The sequence below is a fragment of the Cebidichthys violaceus genome, unplaced genomic scaffold (genome assembly GCF_023349555.1).
Source record: "Cebidichthys violaceus isolate CVI_PGR_0920_01 unplaced genomic scaffold, fCebVio1.0.p SCAF_16, whole genome shotgun sequence".
NCBI lineage: Eukaryota > Metazoa > Chordata > Actinopteri > Perciformes > Stichaeidae > Cebidichthys > Cebidichthys violaceus.
Window position 1 is genome coordinate 9471141 of NW_027176329.1, and position 17120 is coordinate 9488260.

General features: G+C 39.2%; 3 protein-coding genes across 3 annotated transcripts in view; 2 read left to right on the top strand and 1 right to left on the bottom strand.

Moving 5' to 3' along the window:
- The window catches only part of LOC137872710 (solute carrier family 45 member 4), a 31689-nt gene extending 26638 nt beyond the window's left edge, over window positions 1-5051 (top strand). The window contains exon 14 of the mRNA XM_068711091.1: window positions 40-5051. Coding sequence (XP_068567192.1) covers window positions 40-226 — 187 coding nt within the window. The 3' untranslated portion in view covers window positions 227-5051. The remainder of the gene's footprint in view (window positions 1-39) is intronic.
- Window positions 5052-6002: 951 nt separating this feature from the next.
- LOC137872965 (G-protein coupled receptor 20-like) lies at window positions 6003-10408 on the bottom strand. Its single transcript, XM_068711503.1, has 5 exons — window positions 10232-10408; window positions 9702-9958; window positions 9457-9589; window positions 9108-9353; window positions 6003-6075 (listed from the first exon to the last, which is right to left on the bottom strand). The coding sequence occupies exons 1-5, from the start codon at window positions 10406-10408 to the stop codon at window positions 6034-6036; spliced, it is 855 nt and encodes a 284-aa protein (XP_068567604.1). The 3' UTR covers window positions 6003-6033.
- Window positions 10409-14887: 4479 nt separating this feature from the next.
- On the top strand, window positions 14888-17107 carry cfap20 (cilia and flagella associated protein 20). The gene is made up of 6 exons (XM_068711094.1): window positions 14888-15072; window positions 15551-15630; window positions 15734-15845; window positions 15993-16181; window positions 16285-16398; window positions 16954-17107. The coding sequence occupies exons 1-6, from the start codon at window positions 14989-14991 to the stop codon at window positions 16957-16959; spliced, it is 585 nt and encodes a 194-aa protein (XP_068567195.1). The 5' UTR covers window positions 14888-14988; the 3' UTR covers window positions 16960-17107.
- Window positions 17108-17120: the final 13 nt, after the last annotated feature.

Genomic DNA, 17120 nt, shown 5'->3' on the forward strand with positions numbered 1-17120 from the left:
CACCGTCCTAACAGTTGTGATTTTGATTATGATTGACAGGGATGGGGAATCAGCCAAAGCTTCGAAACGGTCCTTGACAAAACTGGAAAATCACAACAGCAACAAAGTGGCTGTTACAGTGGTGACAGAGAAACCCAGCTTCCTGAAACTCAACAAGAAGGGCAAGGCCACCACCACCACCACAACCACTGCTTCCTGTCACATGGAGAACGAGTCAGCTCTGTGATTGGCTGGCTTAAGTCGACAGACACGTTGCTGCAGAAACAACAAAATTCACTGAAAAGATTGCTGATGGGAAGACTTTAGGATATTGCCATCCGCATCATGCTGGAGTTCACAGACACAATGAAGAGAGAGGAGGGCAGTTGGCGTGCGTTTGGTCCACTCTTGGTGTCTCTACTTGCTTTGACAGGCTTTTTCTTGATTTGCTGAAGAAAACAACTCAATCTTACGTGGGACCAGTGTCACACCAGGCCAACAAAGCATTCTGGTCCCAGTGCTGATTCGGCCCTCACATAAATTCTTTACACTTAGTTCTCATAAACTTTTGACTGATCCGTCAGGGTTGTCCAGAGATGGTTTTAAGGAGAGGTTGTCTCTGTCTCTCAGGGCCTTTAGAAGGTGCTACTGAGCAGCTGCCTGGACAAGACAATTCAGGGGACTTGCACACATATACATACAAGCACACACACACCTCTTCATCTGTGGTCAACACAATCGAATGAATACATGAATAATGAACGTCGTTGACGAACATTAGTCATTGAAGCTGCAATCATTCAAAAATGCTGAAAATTGTTCTTCCTCGCCGTGGAATTGGCTTGATCGAATCTGCTATGATGATGCAAACGAGATCAACAAGAGTGTGTGAGTGTGTGTCTGCTGACGTTTTCACCAAAATAAACCCAATAACATGCTCAGATTTGCGGGACTTTTTTCAGCATTCTGCAACAGTAGCTTTAAGACTCGAGAGACTTCTGCAACTAAGAGCCCGGAGCCTGCCTCTTGGTTCTTGAAAATGACTCTTTAATCCTCAGATTGATTGCAAGTGTGTGTGTTTTTGCCCTCCTCCACATGGCAGGAGTGCTAAAGTCTTTAAATTAGCCTTCACTCGAGGGCAAAGTTGACACTAGGCTCTGCTCAGAAGTGGCCTGTTTATTGAGGTCAAGAATACAGATGTGTATTGAGTGAGATTCCTGGGTAAAAAAAAAAAAAGAGTGTAGATGCAATATGTGCAGTATACAGGGCATTACAATCTGCAAATATTATTGTCATGATTTATTGAGGGCCCAGAATGATGCTTCTGTTTGTTTCGAATAATCTAGACTGACCTACATGCTGCATGATAGAGGAGCAGAGAAGAGACAAACCAAACACCAGAGAAGAAGAGCAGAGAGATGTGGAGCTGCTCTCTCTCTCTCTCTCTCTCTCTCTCTCTCTCTCTCTCTCTCCCTCTGCTTTCTTGCTTAATAATTTTAAGAAAATGCTGTTAGCACAATGTTTGTCACTAGCTGCACATTAGCTGAGCCATTGTTTGAAATTGTGTTCAATAGCTTCCAGTAAGAACTATTTTGAAGTCCTCTTGGGTTGTTGGACGCATTTGTCTTAGGACACCAGCAGGATGCTCCTGGTGCTCTTCTGTTCCAGTGGATCCAGTAACTCTACCAGTAATCTGGAATTGGACACAAGAATATTAGAATGGGTCCTGGATATATTAAAAGAAAAAATATGTAATGTAAGATAGGCAAAATATATCATTCTAGTTCAGGCTTGTTATGTGAGCCTCGGTGGAGGATTTCCACTCCTGGTCTAGGTATCTTGGTTCCACTGTACAGGGCCAAATATAAGTATAATATAGTATTTTAGATTACATCTGTGTGTTGTACGCTGAATGGATATTTAGAAAAGGATAGAGGGATGACAGGAAGACTGGAGGAATGTGAAAATATTCAGCATTCAGACATGAACGTGCTATCGATCTTCTCATCTGTGTATTCCCAAAATGCCAAAATGTTCTTTTAAATGTTTGAACTTAAGCAAAATTTTTATATTTAAAGATTTGGAAATACATGTCTTAACTTGATCCAAAATAAGACAATGGAGGCAGATTTAACATTTTCCGCAGACTTAAAATTGAGTAAAATCAATTTTCTGCTCTTGAAAACTAAATCTCTACAGATATTCGACTTGAAAAAATACACCTTTGCCTCCTGAAAAATTACAAAATATCAAGAATAATTTACCAAATAAAAAAAAAAAAAAGTTTACCATCAAACCCAGCCTGCCCATGACCAGAATATATTTGATCTTGAGCTGAACAGCTTCAGTTAGTTTCTTTTACATGAAGTGAGAGATGCCAGTGCTGCTTCATGAGGACGTGATGGTGGATGAGGAAGAAACTGTAGACTTTACACAGTGATTAGACTAATGGGCTGATTACAAAGTATTTTATTAAAACTCATGCAAGTTGTATAAAACTAAACTTTTATTAATACTGAATGATGTTGATTGTAGACCAAAAAGGTATAGTAATCTTGGAATGTTTTAATAGCTGACGATGCTGGACGTTTAAAAAAAAAAAAAAAAAAGCTGTAAGAAAGTTAAAGCGAAAGATTTAATACTTTATCGTGTCTTTTGTTTTCTGACAAATCAGATATTTTGTTGCAATAATAGCCTCTGTTAATCAGCTGGGAAGAGGTGTGTGTGAGGGTGGTGGGGAAAGGCTGTGGATTTGGGTCGGTTGTCCTTTTAGCTCAATCAGCTGAAACATGCAAATTGAAAGGAATCGAAATGTAAATTGCAGTGACTTAATTTACTGATGGATGAACATTTTATTTTGGTGTGTATTAGAGCATTTAACAGAGAAGACTATTTATATTTTTGGTTTTAGAAGTGAATTCACTCACCGATGATGTGGTTATTATTTTCTTTCACTTGGACGGGTGCTGGTGCAAAGTTTAATCCTGTTTCTAACAGAATAGATTCCTTCCATAATTTCAGGTACATTCATTCAGTCCCAGAGCAGAGCAGAGCAGAGCAGAGCAGAGCAGAGAGAGAGAGAGAGAGAGAGAGAGAGAGAGAGAGAGAGAGAGAGAGATTTGCTTCCTGGGTTGACCCTGCTCTGGCTGTGGTGCTGGGACAAAAAAAAAAAAGCAGGGCTGGGACAATGACAAAAGACGAGGGGATACAGATGACAGAGTTTTGAATGACTTCTGTAACCTCTAGGGCAATAAAATAGTCTGGATTAAATAATGGACACACAATGACAGTTTAATGACAAACATGAAGATAAAAAAATAGCTTTGGGTTTGGGAGGTTTGCATGTGACAACAGCAATATGCATGTGCGGAACACCAAAGTATGACTCTGTACAAATCACTCAAGCGCTTTGTTGTCCTAACAGGTCAGGGATGTATTTTCTAATGCATGGCTGGATGTTTGTGTCTTTTTGTTTGAACTTAAATGTGTAAAGAAAAACCAACATGTACTATTTAAGCTGAAACTTTGTGCTCGGTCTGGGTCAGTACACGCTCAACAAGCATGCGACTTTCTAAAGTTTGTGCACATTTTTTGAGTAAAGTTTGAGACGGCACACATCTCGTCGCTTTTTAACACAGCGCGCATGTGGCCTGAAGACGAGATTTGTGTCGTCTTCCCGAGCAACACTCCTTGTTGAAAGTGTAGGTGAGAAACTCTAGGCCTCGAATACTTGAAGTGCAACTTTAGTGTTTCTTTTTCAATACCGTGGTAATTCTTTGATTTTTCTTTTTTCTTTTTTTCTTAATGTCCCAAGCCTTTTATTTACCGCAGACTCTGGAATGTTCAGACAGCAGCATGGCCTGCTGGGAGATTGAGTTCTTACCTTTGATTCCATCTTGTGACTTAAATGTTAAAAACAAGGTCAATGAATGTGATGTGATTTCAGCCGAAATAATTTTTGTTTTGATGTTCGACAAGCCTGACCTTGCACAGAACTTGCACATTATTAAGTTAAGAAAAAACTAAAAACAGTAGAAGTGTTTTGCAAAAGGAAGAAAAAAACTGTTGATATTTATTTTTTAGAGCTTTTTTGTCCGTAAAGGACACATTTCACTTAGTTTCCAAAATCAGTTAAAGCTATTCTAATTGCTGTTACGGGAGATGTTACACAAGTGGACTGGGTTGTTTGTGATTGTGTTGTGTGTGGGTGTGAGTGTGTATATGTTTGCAGTCGTCTCACAGCTGCTCACATGTAAAGCGAGAGGCAAGAGTGTGTTAAAAATGTCATCTCAGTGTTTGTTTTGGGTTCATGTTCTCTGTTCTTTGCAATCATCTGGTTTACACTTAACTCTGGAATCGATGGCTGCAATACCTGAGGTTATTTACAAGTCTTTATTTTCTCTGTTCTGGTGTTTTAACTCAACTAGAAAGTGTATTTTTGTTTATTTTAAGGCACAGCCACACATGGGAGTTTGGCCTTTGCACTTTTTTCAGTGGCAGCCATGTTGGCTCCACGGTCCTGATCATTGAATGAATGTGGTGACGTGATGATGCTGCTTCATGTTCCCAGCCAGCAGCTGTCAGTGACAGCAGCAGCGTGGCGGCCATGCAGTTATAGTCCAACCTGGCCAGAGTGTGTGTGTGTGTGTGTGTGTGTGTGTGTGTGTGTGTGTGTGTGTGTGTGTGTGTGTGTGTGTGTGTGTGTGTGTGTCTGCCTCCGGTAAACTGTTTGTTAATGACGAGGAGAGAGATGCCTATATACTTTGATCCTCACAGAGATTAAATCAAGAAGAATACTTAAAGAATGGGAAAGCAGGTATGCGCAGTGTACTATATATAATATGCCTTGTTATTTGAAAAAATAAGATGTAAATATACATATTTCTCTTTTAGTTTCTTCTTTTTTGCTGCTATGAAAAAAGATGATTATTTTTGTTAGTAGTTTTGTTTTCTATATAAAGACTGTATATATCTCTATGTTCTGTAAATACGCTTGAGCCTTCACATGTAGGACTCTGGATGAACACTGTATGAAACGCACCTTTAAAATCTGTTCAGAATTAAACCAAAAAGGACTCCTGTCATTATTCAAGATCAAAACGGACTTACAGCTCAACAAAGTACTCTAAACATGTTCTGCTGGTGGAGGGGTGAGCAGAGTGTTGCATGTCTGCTTCATCTGACTCGTCTGCCAGCTAGGAGAACAAATCAGATTATAGTATTGGAAACTCAAATCATGTGATTACAAGCTCCACCATATATAGTCCTGCATGGAAAACTAAATCATAATCACATCACACATCTGACTTCTTAAAAGTTGCAGTAAATATACAGTTATACCCAGAATCTTCAATATTAGATGAAATACATGTAATGTAGAAGACAATGGGGAAGCAAACATTGCTTTACATTTCGATATACAATTTTGTCCCAAAAATAAACAATTAATCTGAAGTTAAAATATCTAGCCTGATCTGATTGTTGGCGCTATGCAAGATTTAAGTCAATGTATTAAAGAGGACTTAGGTGTACATGAGAGGATGCAGATGTTCAGAAGGATGGAGATAATGTTGACAGAAATGTTATGAAGGACTTATTACCACTTTAAGATATTTGGTAATTATCTTAGACTTTTAATTCCATTAATTTTACCGACAGGTCTGAACAATACAGTGTGACAATTTCACTCATAGTATTATTGCACGTTAGTTGACGCAGGAATTATTCATTTAAATGAGCTCCTATGAAATAACAGAAAAGAAAGCACCTTCAGGCACTTATAGGCAGAGCACAGAAAAAAGTTGAATTAAAAGTCTCAATTTAGTCAGGAGCAATGGTTTAAAACTCTGACCCATTTCAACCTCACATGATCTTCATTAAAAATAGATAAAAAAGCAGGGGTTACGTAATAAACTCTTTAATTTTATACCTATGGAGAGTTTAAGGTATACATGTCATCGTTCATGTGACTGCTGGTGAAGTAACCTGTCTGTAGTTTCAAGACAACTTTTTTTTTCTGAGGTAAAAACGTCTTAGCTCAGCATCTTCAAAGCCTCAAAGCAGCCTACTGGTTTCCCATGATTCCGTGTGGTCAGACTGCTGAGAGAGGAAGGGGAGATCAGTAAACTTTGTTCCTGCAGAATCAGTTTTCCCTCTCACACACTCAGGGTCACAGCCCCTCTCTCTTTCCATACAGAGACACCAGAGAAGGAACCTGAAACTAGTGTGTGTGTGTGTGTGTGTGTGTGTGTGTGTGTGTGTGTGTGTGTGTGTGTGTGTGTGTGTGTGTGTGTGTGTGTGTGTGTCTTGTCAAGACTCATGTGACCAGCTGATGGCAAGTGTGTGTGTGTGATGTATTTATGCAGAGGTATAACGTTACAGTGCCGGAACATCATGTTAAGTGAACTGTAATGACCTGCTGCCCCTTTAGAGGGATTAAAGGGAATTAACACTCACTTTAATGACTCCTATTGCTACCATGACGGAACAGCTCTTCTCTAATATGTAATATTTCAAAATTTAAATCAAGAGATTGAATCCTTTTCACATATAATTACTACATCTCAGTTTAGATGACTGCAGCCGAAGTTCATGTTGGGTAATAATCCGGATAAAATTTGGTTGAAAATGTTACTTTTTGAGTAGAGGAAAATATCTTTATCAAAGTTTTGTACTGCATTTTGGGACAAAATATGTTTGCAATTTTCAAATTTCATCGCGAAAGAATATATATTCATCTTATAAGATATAAGAATTGCATACACAGATTGCACAGGTCAACTTTTACATATTATACTAAGCAGCACGTACATGTGCCTTATTTTAAGGAATATAAAATTGATTTGTTTCAGTTCTGTTTTCATTCAATTTACTGTTCCATAGTGTCACAGTGAGACGGTGCTGTGGTGAGACACTGTCCTCTGGTGGAACAAATCAGGTGAGCTCTGTAGATTTGATTCATGCTGATTTTTTCTGTCTTTCTGTTACACAATAATATTTACATTTTTGGCTGTTAATGTACACAGTCATAGTTTAACTGTTTGAGAGTGACACTGAATTCAACAGCAGCAAAAGATAATGTTGTTTACATAGGTTTAAAAATGAAAAATAACTTTACATTCAACAAATCATCAAACAAGTAAAAATATGAGAAAATAATGAAAACGTAAAAAAAAGGAAAGAACAAGTAATGGTTGTGAGGCTGTAGTCGACAGTGAAGAAATTAAATCAGTGTAAAGTCACCGTGTTGTTGTTTTTAGTCCTTTGACTCTGTAAAGTACTTTCCCAAATTTACACAAATGGAAAAAATAAAAAGTTAAGCTTTAACTTTCTAAAACAACACAAAAATTTGCTGTATGTTCCTGCACACCTCACCTGATCATGTCCTCCAAAATGTCAGAAATATAAATGGAGACATTTGTTGAAACTCAATCAGTGGTTTGTTTTTCAGAATTCCTTTAAAGTCAGTGTTTAAGAGATGTATGTTTTCTGTGTGACGTCACCCCCCCATTTACACAATTGTAAAATGATAAACAAAGAGAGCTTCACTGCGTACTTGAGAAACTAACTGTTACAAGTGTTTATACTTCTGAAGAGAGCTTTTCTTCTAGCTTATTTAATGTTTTCACCAGGGCTCTATCCCATTGCTTTGCTCTCTAATGCTTTCATTCCGTCACTCCGCATTGTAATGTCGTTGACGTCATTTTTTTAATAAATGTTTGTGCCCTTTGCTTTGGCTTTAAACAGCAACACTGGTCAAACATGGTGAGAAGAATGGTTAGACAGCACACAATTGAAGGTTTCCATTTAAAAGGTCAGACTTTGGCCACATTACTTGGTTGAAACTAAATACGACCTTTGCATTTTGGTATGTTGGCCTTCACAGGGTTCAGTGAAGATACAGGCAGGAAACATGGGAGGAGAGTTTTATGGTTATATGGCACGGCTTCCCATGTTCTAAATAATTATAATTATGAATTAGTCATTATTATTATTATTAATAATTAAAAACATGAGGCAAGTCTCACTACAACCTATAAAATCTAATGCAATAAGGTACATGTTTATTAAACAGTTTTTGTCAGTGCAGCTATATCTTTATTACTGGGGTTGCAGTTGCTGGACTGAAATGTGTGACCAATAGCCCCCCCCCCCCCATTTTTGAGGTTGCAACTGCAACCTCAAAAATAAACATTTAGTTGAATAAATGACTCTGATTGTGTCAATCAAAAGTGAACATCAGAATCTTTAAGGTTGAATTTATGGCTGAGTTGTTGTCTTAGATTGCATTTGATTTTACAGGTGTAGCTCACATAGTGTGGCCAAATATTTTTACATACTCTACAGTTTCATAACTATCCACTCCACATGAGTTGGCAAAGTAAACTGTAATTCTAGATCTTTCAATATTTTTGAAACCTGAGTCAAGGTCATTTTTTTTCTCACTTAAGTGAAGCATGTGGTCTCTCTATCAGGACGAGCTCATCGGTTTCACAGCAAACCCATCCCTTTGGGGTCCAGTATTTGTTCTCACCAGCCTCAGGACAAAGGCAAAAAGACATGGTGAGATAAAGGGATGTACGGAGAGAGGCAGCTACTGAAGGGATGTTTTTAAAGGAGAAATTTGCGGTTTCTATTTTTTTTCAGTTTTTTTTTACATCTCTCTTTGATAATTTAGTTTGTTCTTTTCCAGCCTCACAATCTCTCTCTGTATCTGTTTATCCATCACTCTAGGTGAGTCTTTGTCTCTGGACTGTTACACTAACAGGGGTTGAGGGGGTCACCTGTCTTTAAGTGGAATGTTCCATGTTGGCGGCAGAGAGGGGAGAGCTCGTGAGAGTGAGTGTGGCTACGCTGTGAGCTATCGCCAGTGCCGTACCTGGGCATTTATTCACTGAATTCCTCTCCCCTTCTCCCCCACTTGTGTGCCCCCCCTCCCCGTCCCCCTCCCTTGCGCCCCTCCTTGTCCTCCACACTTTCTTGAAGCTGTCCGTCACAAAGCAGTAAACCACTGGATCCAGGCAGCTGTTCAGGCTGCTCAGGGTGACTGTGATGTGATAGGCAAGTACGTGCCCCGCCCCCTGTCCTAGCCCCTCCCCTCTGACTTTGACCCGGAAGTAAACCAGCACCTGCCGGACGTGGAACGGCGTGAAGCAGATGGTGAAGACCACCAGGACGGTGGCCAGCAGTCTGACAGCACGTGCCCTCCTCGCCCTGCTCTGCTGGGGCATCAGGCCGTGGCTGGAGGAGAGAAAACAGGCGACCCGCAGGGTGAAGCCCACCACGGCCAATAGGGGAAGCAGGAACTCCAGGATGGTGAGGTAGAAGAGGGCCGGGAGGAGCACACAGGAGGAGCTGAACTCCAACGCTGTGGTCTGTAGAGAGCAGGAAAGAGATCCCAACACATCTAAAAGCACTATTTCTCCTTTGTTCCTTTTAGGATGACTATGTTGTGTTTGTAGTGCATGTAGTCCTCACCTGGAAAGAGTAGGTGACCACAACTGCGATGAACCAAACTGTGGCGCTGACACATTTGGCTGTTGCTGTGGTCCTGCATCGATGGAGAGTACTGGACGCATGGACGACAGCGAGGTACCGATCTATGCAGATACTGATAGAGGAGGGGTGGAAGGAAAGTCACAGAGAGAAGAAGAAGTTAAAAGGGTTTTTTGCTGATAGTTTGTTTTCATTTCAAATGTTGAATGAAGGAGTGACCAACTCACCTGGTCAGAAACAGTATACTACAGTACATGTTGACAAAGTAGCTGAAGGTGTGAACGTAGGAGCAGGCCACACAGCTCCCTCCACTGTGGTACAGAGCAATGCGAGCGGGCAACGACAGTGCCACCATCAGGTCAGCCACAGCAAGGTTTATGGTGTAAACCACAGAGGCTGAAGAGTGGGTGGAGGCCCCACAGAACACATAGAGAGCCAGACTGTTGAGGACCACACCAACCACCAGCATCAGACCGTTACACACCTGCAGCATTGAGGAATGGAGTACTCTGAATACAACTGTGGATTTCATACAGATTCCGGTTAAGCAAGGTGGCTATACTTCAAACCAGTTTTCTAAATAAATGAGTCCATTTTTCTCTTCTTACCGTACCTTTTTTTTTTTTTTTATCTTGTTTCCTTCCATAAATCTTGAAAAAAAGGCTTTATATTACATTTTATCTTTCATCACAGCTGTTGTGGGTTGGAAAGTGGACTAACATGATCCCTTCTTCTACTAATGGGTATCCTTTCTTACCATGAGAGCAACCCACACGGCGTAGAAGTCATGGTACAGCTGCACATCCAGGTGGGCTAACCTGTGCAGGTAAGGTGCCCCCCATCGCTGGTCCCAGGCGCTGCAGTTAGTTGGGTCGGGGCTCAAGAGGGGCGCAGTGGTGGAGGTGGAGCTGATGTTGGTAAGAAGGCTCTCCATTGGTTGAAAAGGATGACTGAATGATCTGAGTGGCAGGAGAAGGGAAGAAAAGACAACGCAACACAAGATATTAGCCTTGTGCATAACAAAAAAAACATAACTTTTAAGCCAACATGGATGAGGAGTCCCTTAAAGTGCTCTGACTGACCTCAATGTAATAAAGATGTAAGCTCAGAAAAATAGGGTTGAGATTGTTTTGACAAACCATGCATGTACTGTTCATATACGTAGGTATGGAAAATCGTGCAAAAAACACTTTCTGATTCATTCTGAGAGGAGGAGGCTATTATTGAGAAACAAAGGGAAGGTTTGGTAAGAATAGTAATACATCATCTGCATACAGGTCAATTTTGTGTTGTGTTTACTGGGTTAAATTCCTTTGATGTCAATATTAGCTTTTCTCAATTGGCAGTTATACAAGTCATTATAGCAATGAAATGACTTTTGCATCATTTGTGTCTTTGTTATAGTGAAAATATAAACTTGATTAATCTCCCAGGTTAATTTGTTTGTAGGCTAAAAACATGTTAGGATTGTTTCCAAACTTGTGCTGTTGCTGTCCACTTATAACCATCTCCCAGCAGTAATTTAAACTTATGAAAGGAACTCCCATAATGTTTGTATGAGAAGGATGCCTCACACTTATACCCTGAAGTCAGTCGCATTGTATTATAAATAGACTTAAACAGCTTAAGTCTAAAGTGATGAAATGTGCTCTCATTGGCTTAGAACAACTCAACATGTTTCAGCTTGGTGAGCAGACACATGCGTACTAAAAACTAAAAGAAAGAGTGATGACCCCTGGAGATGAAAAGTGATCAACATCAGCAGGAGTTAATCCAGAGGGAGAGACTTCAGAAATCCCCGTCTTATAAACAATGTTGTCTTGTACTGTAGAGATGACTGAATCCATCTTCATACGCGTTCTAAAAGGATGTGACACTTTCAACAAAGCTAAGTAGTGACCTCGTGTGTTAAACACAGTGTACAATATTGATAGGAACCATGTCAGTGTGAGCTGCTATTTAATACACAGTTGACACAGGTTGATATAGGTTTGTCTTGAACGAGTCACATAAATTTGATAAATTTGACGCTTCCTGTTTAAGAGAGGGGAGGCTTAAAGTCCCCAACGTGCATATGCTGCACTCTTTCAAGAGGTTTTAGGTGAATATAACTATACAATAGGCTAACAATAGACCAATCATTTTAAAGGAACTCTGGTTTGGCTTAGAGGACATGAGGCTAGATAAAATGTTGGAAAATAAAACTTGCATCTGAAGGTGAAAGCTACTAAAAAAAGGCAGATATGTTGCAGTGCGTCGATAAATTTGTTCTGTAACTATCTGAAACTATAGTAGTTTCACAAAGCCATCACAATTCCAAAACCTTTTTTGGGCTTTCCGACTTATTACATAGTCTTCATCTGCAGTTGGAGTTTGTCATAAAGATGGATCTGTTGACCTTAGAAATATAGATATAGATTCAAAGTTAGGTTCATTCAACTTGAGTCAGGGTCGTAAATGAGTTTACTTTAAATGAGGAAAGGCATTTGAAGAGTTTGAATGAAACTTCAACAGTTTGACACCTGAGAGAAATGTTTTTTCCCCCACTTTCAGTCCAGACTTGGTAACTTCTTTTTTCATATAAAACGAGGTAGATCACCAAATGGATTCCCCTGTTTAAGGTACTATTTGACAGACACCCAAAAATGTCTTTCCTTTCCTTATAAATACCAGAGATGGATGAGCTCCTGTTAACACGTCCTGCCAAAGAAGGGCTTTCAACTGTTCACCATCATACAGACAGTAGGATAAAACATGGCCGAGGGCCTGGATTAAAGGACAAAAAAATTCCGACACACTGCTATCTGGCTCCTGATTCTTCTACATGTCATGCTCACATCCAATAACATATTTGTCCAGATGATACCCAGCACTCAGCTTTTAAGAGCTACAATCATATAAAATTCAACTATCAGGTCTCCAAATCTTGCTTTAACCTAAACCTTAAATCAGTAAATCAGTTTTAGACAGAACAATAACATTCACTTCATGTAATCTTTAATGACTGAAACCTCCTGTATTCAGAGAAAAGCTCTGCATGTAACCTATAAACACTGCTTTAAATAAAGGCTGTTGTTTCCTCCAAATATCAGGGAAGCCCTTATGGTTCAAGGCATCCAATCCCTAATGAAGAATGACCTAAAAAGCAGCATTTTAAGTAACTTTTCTCAAAAAAAAAGAAAAAAAATTAAACACGTTAGAAAATACATTTCTGAAACATACCTTCAAAGGAGACAAAGAGAGTGAAAAAGCCCTTGTCCAGTAGATCCCAAAACTTCTTAACGTTTAATGTTTGTATTCTTATGATAAAGTTCCAGAGTTGCTGTTCTACTTCTTCTGTCTTCCGTTGTTCTCTATAGTTTCTGTAGTAGACAATAGAGTGAGTAGAGAGTTGGGATATGAACCCCTTTGGGCGGGACGATTGCTCCAGCAGAGCAGAGTGTACAATCAGGAAGCTGGACCTCTTACTAGTCTCTTTCTCATGTCACCCCCCTGTCCCACAGTGGTGCAATAAACACAATCTAGAAAAGAATGCAGTAGAAAAGAGTCTTCATCCCCTGTACTCTCCTTCTATTTTGATCTTCTTCCACCTCTCCAGATTTGGAGGGAGAGCGCTTAATGTCCAAAAAGGCAGACAAGAAAGTGTCAGAAAAACAGGCAAACATATAAAAGTACATACATTGAAGGCAACTGCTGGTTGGATTGGAAATAACATGATCTGAAATAACAGTTAAGTAAGAGACTTGTAAATAAAAAAGAAAGAAAGATTTGCAAAAATGAACACTATCTTGTCTTTATGAGAAAAAAGGAAGGAGAGACCGGAATGGGCTATTTCACTCAAGTAGGTTTTGAATAAGTTTATTTAAAGCTGTCTCTGGGGTGGTCCCACATTAAAAGGGTCTGTAGGGGAAAAAGCCCTTCTCCACCTGTGTTTGTCTCTGTGTAAATACCTGACTCAATTAGAGAAGAGAGGTTTCTGTACATGTTTGTTTTTACAAAGCTGCCAGCCTGTGAACCTGTTTAATTCAATTTACACACACAGTTCTATATATATATATATGTATATATATACTGTATATGTATATATATATATATATATATATATATATATATATATATATATATATATATATATACATATATATATATATATATATATATATATATATATACATATATATATATATGTATATATATATATGTATAGAGAGAGAGAGAGAGAGAGAGAGAGAGAGAGAGAGAGAGAGAGAGAGAGAGAGAGAGAGAGAGAGAGGAGGTCTTTTGCATTTATTTTAACAGAGATACTGTATAATATTTGAAGTGACGCAGCACCTCATAAAGCACAGTCACATAAACAGAGAGATGGCCACCAGTCCAGAGTGTGTGTGTTTTTGTGTGTGTCCATGTGCATGTGTGTGTCAACTGTATACAGCACATGTCAGAATGTCAAACAAACCGTCGTAGAACAGAGCTGACCTGAATACTAGTGAATGAATTAGATGATCTATCCCAGTTTGTTTAACGTGCTGGAGACAGAGAGGAGGATGTCCCACTCGACACTTTAGTGAGGTCCACTAACAATTCAACATGTAAAAGTAAATTCGCTAGTGGACAGCAAATGTTTTCTGTGGGTCTGGAGGAGCTTTCTAGAGTCTGAGAAAAAATGACTAAAGTAGCATTGCTTGATTATCTTTGTTTGGGCTTTTAACAGAAATGTTACAAATAGAGTTTGAAAGTTGCAGGCCTTTACCAGCCAGTGAGGGTCAAATGAACAGACGCTATCGAACTGCATTGTACAAAGTATACTATCCAAACTGGGGATTTAAAGTCTGGATTTGTCTGCATGTCCTTCATGAAAAGTGAAATTAAGGTACTGTGGCATGCAATTAGGTTTTATTAAAAACACTAGCTCATCATTGTAGCCTGAAATAAATGTGAAAATAGCATATTAAATGATTATGCTTATTATATATATAATAAATATATAATAATATAATAATATATATATATATATAATAATATAATAATTAATAATATATATATATATATATATATATCAATCGCTTGGTAATATGTATTAGATTAATTTGTGCATTAAAATTTCTATGATTTATACAATATTCAGTATACTGTACATCGGTCAGGCTTTTTGTTGCCACGGCGACCGAGTTGCGTCACCATTTAAGAACCGGCGGGTACAACGCCAAAAGCGTCTGTTCCCTAGCAACACTAAAATAATGGTGAGGTGCAAACTCAAATAAATAAAATGTCAATGTGAACAGTGCTCTTCTTATTTTATTTGTCAGTATAATATAAAAATACACAAGTCTGTTTTTTATTCAAACAAAACGTTTTCATCTCTGGAGTCGGAACGTTTTTTTTGTAGCACACGGAACCGGTAGCGATGGGAACGGAAACTAAATATGTAAACAAACGTCACGCTTGTTATCTAGCAACAGTTTAGTGAACCTAACAGACTAATACACAGACGACCGTGGTCTAAACGCTAAGAAGATGTTCAAAAATACTTTTCAGAGCGGATTCTTGTCTATCTTATACAGCATCGGCAGCAAACCGCTTCAGATTTGGGATAAAAAGGTGAGATATGAACCGAATATAGCTGTGTTAGCTAGCCGTGCTAAAGCTAACTGGCGTTACGTGTTCTGGGCTTAAAGCTTTGGCTGTATTATAACTGCCGTCTCTGTTGTAGTGTGTTTTGGATGCAGTGTTGAAACAGCTGAGTGAGCTTCTGTTGGGGAACGTTTCATGTGAAGCTTTCATTGAACATGTGATAAGTGGGGTTAATCTGCTTCAGCAAAAACGTATAAATAACTGCCACCATTTGGCATATTTAAGTCATAGTTCGTGGGAAGTACTTGCACATCAATTCCAATTATTGGGACAAGGTTTGATAGTTCTACCTCGTTCCACCTCACGTGGATTTAAGCCGTTGCGACGGACGACAAATAAAAACAAAAGGACACGAACTCAATGAGGTTCTGCCACAGCTCCTTTACCAGAGAGATACAGCTTGATTCGTCCATATAAAGCTCATGATATTTCTGTGTGTTCACAGGTGAAGAATGGTCACATCAAGAGAATCACGGACAACGACATCCACTCCCTGGTGTTGGAGGTGGAGGGGGCAAACGTCAGGTGAGTTTATGTTTAACTGATTCTTCAGCTCAGGTCAACCTATTCAAGCACTCATCACCTTCCTTCATCTCCCTTGTCTTTGTGTTTCATCTACTCCCTGCAGTACCACGTATATAACGTGTCCCGCAGACCCCAAGAAGACATTGGGCATCAAGCTTCCTTTTCTTGTTATGATAATCAAGAATCTCAAGAAGTATTTCACCTTTGAAGTCCAGGTAGGGTAGGCATTCCTGCAGATACAGACGGCTTCCATGTCTTGGTGTCACAACAAACAAATGTGTGACGCATATGTATGGGGTTTTTTCCTTGCAGTCACCAGATTCATGCTTTCGTCCCATCTTTGAAAAAAACAAAACGTTTAGGTGTTAGATGATAAAAATGTTCGCCGGCGGTTTCGAGCAAGCAACTACCAAAGCACGACACGAGTGAAGCCGTTCATCTGCACCATGCCTATGAGGCTGGACGATGGCTGGAACCAAATCCAGTTTAACCTCTCGGACTTCACCAGGAGGGCGTACGGAACAAATTACATCGAGACGCTGCGTGTACAGGTTAGTGCATAGACACGGACTAGGAACCAGCTGTCTCCAGATGCACTTGTGTCACTGTAGATCCTCATTTCTTATGCTAATTTCTGAACCGTTTTTCTCTCAGATCCACGCTAACTGTCGAATACGGAGAGTTTATTTCTCAGACCGACTGTACTCAGAGGATGAGCTCCCAGCTGAGTTTAAACTCTACCTGCCTGTCCAGAACCAGAAAGCAAAGGTGAAATGTCACACACACAAATATACACAACGGCACCATTTGATAGGGGAATGAATCTTTTGGTATCTCAATTCAATTTCTATTCTTGGGGTCACGATTCAAAACGATTCCAGATTCAACATCAATCAGTACATGGGGGTGCTAATTTCAGGATCCACTGTGCACTAATAAATGCGTTGTGTTAAATAATGGCTTTAAAGCAGAATGAAATGTCTATAATATTATGACATTTTTCTATTTGAAAAGGTTGTATCAACCGATTGTATCTAAACACACAAAGGCAAAATGTGACATTTATTCATGCTAAACTTACACTAATAAACACTTTTTATAAAAACTTTTTAGTATTTCTCAATTCTCACTGACTTCAAAAATATAATAATCAAGTTATACAAAAAATGAACATAAACACCTCGGATGCCTGTTGCTGCTACTGTGGAACTTTTACACTAACGTTATTGAAGTAAAATATAGAATACACATTACAGTGATGTTACTTATGGATTTTTAGACGTTTGCCTAACACTTGTTTGTTTGTGTGTTTGTTTCTTGCAGCAGTAGAGATTCTAGTCCTTCTCTATTCCACCAGACCTGTCGTGGAGTTTAACTCTATTAGTTTCGTTGTTTATTAGTATGACTTTGTAATTTGTAAATTTTGAGTGCCGTCTTCTGTTGCTTTCTGCAAAATAAAGTTTTTTATGGACTATTATCTGTCCTCAAAG